The following is a 9,044-nucleotide window of genomic DNA, read 5'->3' on the forward strand; positions in this document are numbered from 1 at the left end:
ATGCAAGCTGCAATTTTACAAATAATAATTACAAATATCAATTAATAAGAATCTTAGGGAAATCAGAATTTTCAGGTATACAATATTTACATGAATCAACAAATTAACCTAAAATCTAATTAGGGTTTATCAACAACTTTCAAACTATCAGATAACATATATAAGATGCAGGTATTGCTTAAAGCTTGTAATTAGTTCAATTGATACCTCAAATATGCCTACGAAAGACTGAATATTCCGGTTGTTCTTTGCATAGACGGAGCGAGTTCAAAGCAGAGAGGGGAATGGGGAGTAGATGTTTTCGAATAATGTTGAGGGAACGTGGGTATAGAAGGGATTGACATCCTGATTTTCTTGTTGAGCAGTTGCAGAAGTTTAAGGTAACATTGACTAATTGGTCAAAATAGATAAGCTTATTTCATTCAAAATTTTGTTTACTTTATTTATGGTTATAATACACCATCGATTATAATTAAAAATTTTGAAAACTGGTATGAATTATTATTATTATTAAGAGTACAAGTCTCAAAAATTAATTACTATATATATCGTTTTTTACAACTTGTTTACATGCTTAAATCTAACGTATAATAAATTATTATAAGTAGGGATGGAAATGAAACCTGAATCCGATAGGACAACCCAAAACCCGACATAAATGGGACGGGTAATACCAGACCCATTAGAGTTTGGGACGGATTTGGGATTAGTTTTGAAATTTTTCGCGGGTTTAGAACGCGTTTGGGATTTCTAATATACCCTATTAACCGACCCGATTACCCGAAAACATAGACCCATTTACCCGATTATATACTCGGTATAGCTTATTATATTATATTATATTTCAAATATATTATTTGTCGAAACTTGTTTATGTCAATTATTTGAGATATTTTATTTTTATGGTAACCATATTTGTAATCGATTAGCTAAATTTTGTCAACACCTGATAGAAATCTGACGGGTTTGAGCCGGGTATACCCGACATGTATTTTATCAAAACCCTATAGGAAACCTGAAACCCGATGGGAAAACTGAAACCACAGACGGATAATTACCCGATTAAAAACTCGACGGGTTTGGGATGAGCTTTAATAACCGAGTATAGGTTTGGGAATACCAAAAACCCGACCCATTACCATCCCTAGTTATAAGTAAGGCACCTCTCGTCCACTTATGTTGAGTCTTAAGCACCTCTCGGCCACTTATGTTGAGTCTTAAGAAATAGTAGCTCACAAACATGCATAATGGTATATTAGATCATATCGTATCTTAACATGCTATATTTGATTAATTATGACCACGACTAATAATGAATGGCTCATAGCTGAGCGTAATGAGTGTTATTAGATCGCATTCGGTCTTAGCATGTTAAATTTGGTTAATGATGATCATGACTTATCATGAATGACTCATACATAGGATAATCGGCGTTAGAAGATCACATTAGGTCTTAGCATGTTAATATTTGATTAATTGTGCATCTCTCTACCAATTACATTATAGATCATCGTAATAAATTATAATGTGTCATGCATAGTTGTATTAGTTATATAAATATTGGGCCTCAAGCGTTATATTGCCCTAATTGGTTGTAATCAACCGAAATTGACCACCGATACCTTAAACAACCATCACTAACCCCAATTGACAACCAATAACACTAATTAGTCATCAAGAACACGATGTCTTTAACCTATTAAATTCTCACTACGTATAACTATAGAGTTTTTTTTTTTCGAATTTGGTGTACATTGAAAATTTACCAATTTGGTGTATTTAAGAAATGTGTTTTTCTCTCTATTCTAATTTTATTTGATAAAACCTAACTCATCAATTACTAAAATAATAACAAGTTATTGCTATTTACCCTTTTTTCAACGACCAACAAACATTTAATGTCTAGGTACTCCATACATGATGGCCATATGGCAAAAGGTCACCGTCAACTAGCTCAACACAGTCGTACGAAGCCCTTAAGTGTCTCCATGTTATCTCCAATTATGAGAAAAAAACCACCGGCCTGAGGCCCACTGATGGTAAAACCCGGACGTCCTCAAAATCGAACTGGAGATTTCAAAGATCTCAGTCTTCTTTCATTGAAATTTTAATATACAAATAAACAATTAACAAGAAAAATAAACTAATTAAGGGAATATATATTACAGATTTAATATACGTTTTCTTATTTCAATAATTATTTCATTAACGAAAAAATATGAGTAGACCCTCAATTTTTGTATCATAACTTTTATGTGTATCTATTTAACATATTTTAACTTAAATAATAACCAAGCCTAATCTTATATATAAAAGAGTAAGACCCTCTGTATATATTTAAGGATTTAAAAAAAGAAACGATTAACGCTGAACGGTTCACGAACTGTTTGCTAAACTAACAAAAATTATTGTTTGTGTTCAATTCTTTATAAAGTGAACGAACGTGAACGAACTTTTCACCGAATGGTTTATGAATTGTTCGCTGAACGTTCGGTTCGTCCACATCCCTAAAAACGACAGCTATAAAAATAAATTTTATTTACAACATCATATGATATATTGTAAAAAAATTAAATTAACAAGAAATTATAAATTAATCTTATATGTTAAAATTAAATTGGCACAATGTGAAATAATTACCCCTATATCAAATAATCAAAGATCGATTCATAACATAAATTGTTTACTTCTACGTGTTTTCTTGCACTGTTAACAAAATATGTTTTTCCTTGCTAAAATAATTATTTAAATTCAAGAAAAATGAGAGTACGAATTTAAGTCTTTGGTAAATTACCTCGAAATAGTATAGTATTTGTCGTTTGTTGGAGCCTATGTATTAGTCCCTAGTAACTTCATCAACAAAAATATTCAGAGACTAAAAATCAGTCTTGGAAAAGGTATATTACCTTTGAGACTCACTATTAGTCTCCAAAGAATGGCTTTTAGTCTCTAATTCGGACATATGCGTCGGTTATTTGAGACTATACGTTAGTCCCTAATTACTTTATCAACAAATATATTTAGCGACTGTAGATCAGTCCTAGAAAAGGTATGTTACATGCGTCGGTTGTTGGAGACTATATATTAGTCCTTAATTACTTTATCAACAAATATAGTTAGAGACTGAAAATCAGTCCTAGAAAATGTATATTACATAATTTCTAAGACTGATTCTTAGCCCCCAATATTTTTTTCTTAGAATGTAAAATTTGCTCCAAATAAATAGAGACTAAGAATCAGTCTTTGATCTTTCTATATACAAAATACGTTAAATACTGAATATCAATCCCTAATTCGACATTTGTTAGAAATATTAAAAACTAATTTCCAGTCTCTAATGCGTCGTCCCTTGTTAGAGACTGAAGATCAGTTACCAAACTTATGCGCCATTTTTCATTATCTATTTGAGACTGAATTACAGTTTCCAATAAGTTGCTCACAAATCTTTATATTGTCTATACATATTTGTGACTAAAATTCAGTCTCAAATAATATAAGCCACTGATTATCAGTTCCTAACATTAGACACAAAAAAATCAGTCCCTAATATTATCAGTAATTGATAAATCAGTCTCCAATACTAGGCATTCGAGAGTGATATATCAGTCCCTAAAAGTTTAGTTTCTAATGGTGACTTTTTTTGTAGTGAACATAACCATGTTTAATGAATTGGATGTGCTTAAGAATGATTGCATCTCAAGGTTCGTATATTAAAGTTATAGCGTCTAAAGGACAATAAAAACCCGATGAATTCATATTCTTATTTTCAAGGGAACCCAAAACAAACCACCAGCTATACATAGTTACCTTTTAAATGTGTTTACTGAAATTTAAATTTGTTGGTTATAATATATACATAACTAATTTATATTTTTTGAAAGTTATTTGACATATATCTAAGACTTTTATAAATATTTTGAGATGAAAATTAATAATAGTCAACATGTCATTTTATTATTCAAAGTTGTTTTCCCTTTTTCTTGTCACTAACGACGAAACATTTATTTTCTTATTAATAAGTTATACGTATATATATTTTCCAAAGTCAAGGTTGTAAGGCCCCAGTGCCCTACTTTGACGTTGGATTTACTCATAAACACGGTTTTAAATATCAGAGTTAATTAAAATTTTTCGCGGAATAATAATTGTCAACCATTCATTACACAAGTCTTAAATTTTAAACAATATAAAACATATATTTAAGTTTAAAACATCATAAATTAAGTCTTCAGATGCTAGCTTCTTTATTCTTCTGTCATTTGCCCTCTTCAAGCCAGCTGTCTCATACTCAGCAGCATGCATACTAAAAGTCAGCTAAGGTGAGTGAGTTATAGTTAATTAGGCAACATATAATATGTTCCCATACTTACATATATACATATCCGAAGATACATATTCCATACTTATCTTGTTACCTTTCTTTCATACATACATGCATACTTTCGTTCTTTCTTTTATGCTTTCATTCTTACATAATTATCTATGTGTTTAAAAGAGCATTTCGCCACATAACCTTCGCAGATATTATTAGGGTGTGTTCCCTACGTTCGCATATATTATTAGGGTTTGTTCCCTATATTCGCATATATTATTAGGGTTTGTTACCTATCTTTCATCTATTTATATGACTTTTTTGTGTAGTATATAGAGGTTTAATAATAAAAAGATCAATATTTAGTTTTCAATATTTTCTTCCATAATTCAGACTAAAATGCTTCAGAAATATATGTTTTATGACTTGATTTATATTTTTTCTATACATTCAAATATATTTAATTTAATATGACTTATAAGATAAATTACTTAATTAAAAGCATTTGATATTTCGTACCAAAAAATTTGTTTCAATCCCATTCCATTATTTTCGTTTTCCAAAAATCATTTAGGATATCGAAACCTAGAATATCGTTTTCATCAGTTATTTACATAATTTCTATATTGTATTAACTTATTAATTTTATTTTTATACAAATACAACGAAATGAGGTTATGTTAGTGTTACATGTTGGTTAGTACATAATTAAAGTGTTTATTATGGTTTATATTAAAAAAAATAAAAAAATAATTAAATGATTCATTATATGTGGAATGAGAACAATCGACTTGGAATAATCCTGATAAGGCATCGGCTAAGGTTTAACCTTTAATACCTTAAAGTATATATGATTTTAAAACTAAAAGTTTATTTGTGTTGACCCGAAACCTAAAATTCTGACCCAAGAACCAACCCGAATTACTTCGGTTAAAGTTCTGGTTAGTATTTTCTTGGGTTCGAGTTTCTTGGGTCGGGTTAGTTTGGGTTCGAGTACGAGTTTTCTTGGGTTGGGTTTCAGGTTATGGGTAAAAGTGACAGCCATACTTCCAACTATTATAAATAGGAATCACTACGTATCTTCACTTTATGCAACTTTAAATATTTTAAAATTCTTCTAACTCAGAATGATCACTATTATTTGAACAAGGTTTTATGGTTAGTATGTCATTTTTCTGACAATTACATTCATATGAAATGAAACAAATCAGTATATTATAGTTTAATTTTCGTTTTTATGTTGCTTGATTATACAATTTTTAATTGTAAAATATAAAATCAATTAAAATTTGTCATACACAAAATATTAATGACAACAAATTTATCATGATCAATAAATTTCAAATTCTAAATATTCTAAGGATGATTATATAATTGAAGTTCAGGTAATATGGTTTTTGGGATAATCATGTTTTTTTTTATAAACACGAGCAGACGTTCTTAAATGACATCATATTAATTGATTAAAAGCTATGATATTTTATGTGTATGAATATTTTTTTATATTAGTTTCATGGATATATTATCATTTATCTATAGTTGGAATGTACTTGGAGAACCTTTTTGTGACACAGACAACCAAGCGCGACTATATCAAGAGTTATAATCAGACATATATGTTACATTATTAAGAGTTACAAACATGCATGAACTAAAAATTTTGAGTTTTCATAAACAATGTATACCTATTAATACAATCACAAATGCAGTGTAAAAGAAAGTTTTTACTTATTTGTAACATGTTTGTATAATCTTAGTTATCTATTTTTTGTAATTTTATTGTTAATTGTAGTTATATTAACAATATATGATCAATTTGTTGAATATATTTCACTTAATGGTTAAAGTTTAACTTTTTTATTAATTAGCCATGTAATACACGAGCCTCAAACTAATATATATATATATATACACACAATACCCGACCATCAGTTACTCACTTACAAAGTTACATATATACGTGTCATTTTACATTACCACTTCTAATGAATACCAAAGGTTACACGACCATGTTAGTAATGTTGCACGTCTATATAAGCTGCTTAACAGATTGGGCCACTTGTCAAAACCGTATTGCTCTTTGGAGTTTTTTGTTCGTTTTAGTTACGTTACCGTAAAAAATATAACGAAGACCGATCGAACGTCAATTTTGGGTTTTTTTTTTGTTTTAAATTCGGTACGCTAACGAACAACCTCAAGTCCTCAACGCCTGGAATCGACACCGCTTGGGTTTTGCCAATGCTAACCCATTGGTTCACCTCGAATCTTATAATGTTTCTGTTTTTTTAGTTGATGTACTGGAACGAACGTAACAGACCGAATTCATGTCGAGTTACCACCTCAATGTCTGGGACCAAGAACGCTTGGGTTCTACCACCGTCTGAGTTTACCAAAAAATAAATGTCGAATATTTTGGTTTGAGTTTCGGTATAATACACGTAACCGAAACTGAAGACTGTACGCTTGAGCCTTACCACCACCGGGTTTTACATATATGTCTCGACGCAACACATCAGGTAAAACACTAGTCTTGTTTAAAAAGAACTTGCAAACCAATTCTCTAAATAAATTACTTTCTTTATAATTAACCTTAACTAAAGAAATATTTGATCATAAACATTCAAACACGCCCCTCATCTTTTAAATTTTGAAAACATACCCACAAGTCTCCCACTTGTAAACATTAAACCTAAGCCAATATTAATAGTCAAAGGACCAAATTGCAAAAGACCATTGGACCAATCTTTCTTGTTCAACCTTCTCTCTTCATATTTTCACACCGACCACCGGAGTCCGGCATGGCTCTGTCTGACGAGCAACTCTTCCAAAACTACATGCAACAACAACAACAGCAATCAAAACCCTTCAGGTATTATCCAAAACCCCCAATTTTCTTACTTTCCAAAACCCTAAATGTTATTATTATTAATTCTTTGTTTTATCTTTCAATTCGCATGTTAGAGATGTATTCAACAACATTGATGGTTCAATTTCACCGGCAATTAATTACTTAAACCCCGATCAAGCTCATCATCCTCCGTACATCCCGCAATGTAAACCCTAAAAACCCCCCTTTTAATTTGTAGCTGGAAATGTTAATTTGTTGATTTTTGTTGTGATTCAGTTCATGTGGTGGGGTTTGCACCGGGTGCAGATGTTAGTGATAGCGGGTTCGAGTTGCACCGGAAGAATTATGACATGGAGTTGAGAAACAAGCGGCCGAAGGAGCAAGAGTTTTTCGAGAATCGGAATGCGAATTCTCAGATGTCGTCTATTGATTTCTTGCAGCCTCGATCGGTTTCGACTGGTTTGGGGTTGTCGCTTGATAATGGAAGGTTGGGTTCATCGGGCGAGTCGTCTTTTGTTTCTGGGATTTTGGGAGATGATCTTGAACTCGAGATGCGAAGACAGGATGCTGAGATTGATAGGTTCATGAAGATTCAGGTATTGTTAAGAACATGTTTGGTTTATGTTTCATATGTTTACGCACAAAGTTTTGATCTTGAATCAAGAATGGGTGAATATGGTCATACGGGGTCGTATGAATGTACAGCCCGTATGGTATTTTGACAAAATACGAACTGTATGACCAATTTTTGTACACTTTTTAATGATCCATATATGTGACAAGAGTATGGTGTACACTTTTGGTGCCGGTGTTTGTATAGTATGACCCTATATAACTCACGTAATAATATCGTTTTCGTTGTCATAATGTAGGCCGACAGACTGAGGCAAGCGGTTCTCGAAAAGGTACAAACGAGCCAACTTCAAATTATCTCACACGTCGAAGACAAATTCATTGAGAAGCTTCGTGAAAAAGAAATGGAGGTGGAAAACATCAACAAGAAGACCATGGAACTTGAATTGCAGGTTGAAGAGCTAGCCATGAAAGCCGACACGTGGCAGCAACGGGCCAAATACAACGAGAATATGATTAACACTTTGAAATTCAATCTTCAACAAGTGCACGCACAGGGCAAAGATGGTAAAGAAGGATGTGGTGATAGTGAGGTTGATGACACGGCTTCATGTTGCAATGGGCGGGCGATTGATTTCCACTTGCTTTGCAAAGGTAATAATAATAATAATAATAATGGTGCGATGGCGTGTAAGGTATGTAGAGTTAATGACGCGTGCATGCTTTTGTTGCCCTGTAAGCATCTTTGTTTGTGTAAAGAGTGTGAAAGTAAGGTTAGTATGTGCCCGTTGTGCCAGTGCTCCAAATATATAGGCATGGAGGTTTATATGTAACGGATTGTTTGAACAACTCGTGTTAGATTTATGTGCACTTATGGTCGTTTATTGGTGTTGTTTAACTTGTTTTAATTTGAGGGATGTTGTATGCTTGACTTCTTGTTTCATTTTTGGTTTTGAGGTATGCATGATATTTTTAACAAAAGGTCTAGGTTTTGTTTAGAATGCCTCGATTGTATAATCGGTTAACTAATTAGGTTATTTATCAAGTCAGATGTTGGACTTGTTTTCTGCGTGCTTTATTAATTGACTCGCGGATTGTGATTTCGTTTAATATGTGGTAAGAATATTAGTATATTGCCATGCATAGATGCATTGGGCTAAATCAAGAAACCTAACGGGATCTTTTTGTAATCATTTAGGTAACTGAGCGAATCACAAATTTTAATTTTTTTAACAAACTTTCATTTAAAATCCCATTCAATGTAATTTTAATTCCTTAATTTAGTAGGAAATATTTTATTAAATTCTTTTT

General features: G+C 31.8%; 1 protein-coding gene across 1 annotated transcript; it reads left to right on the forward strand.

Annotated features, from left to right (window-relative positions):
* The first annotated feature begins 7,050 nt into the window (after positions 1-7,050).
* LOC143582064 (putative BOI-related E3 ubiquitin-protein ligase 3) lies at positions 7,051-8,838 on the forward strand. The gene is made up of 4 exons (XM_077064712.1): positions 7,051-7,181; positions 7,274-7,365; positions 7,437-7,756; positions 8,033-8,838. Exons 1-4 carry the CDS (start codon positions 7,111-7,113, stop codon positions 8,564-8,566), a joined length of 1,017 nt encoding a protein of 338 aa, XP_076920827.1. The 5' UTR covers positions 7,051-7,110; the 3' UTR covers positions 8,567-8,838.
* The last annotated feature ends 206 nt before the right edge of the window (positions 8,839-9,044 follow it).

Source organism: Bidens hawaiensis, unplaced genomic scaffold (genome assembly GCF_021521415.1).
Source record: "Bidens hawaiensis isolate Kalapana, Puna unplaced genomic scaffold, B.hawaiensis_p1.1 tig00031430_1, whole genome shotgun sequence".
Taxonomy (NCBI): Eukaryota; Viridiplantae; Streptophyta; class Magnoliopsida; order Asterales; family Asteraceae; genus Bidens; species Bidens hawaiensis.

Excerpts from the sequence above, each read along its gene's own strand:
- LOC143582064 (XM_077064712.1), top strand. The coding sequence starts at position 7,111 with ATGGCTCTGTCTGACGAGCAACTCTTCCAAAACTACATGCAACAACAA. Across the intron at positions 7,182-7,273 it reads CAGCAATCAAAACCCTTCAG|AGATGTATTCAACAACATTG; the intron begins GTATTATCCAAA and ends TTCGCATGTTAG. Across the intron at positions 7,366-7,436 it reads TCCTCCGTACATCCCGCAAT|TTCATGTGGTGGGGTTTGCA; the intron begins GTAAACCCTAAA and ends GTTGTGATTCAG.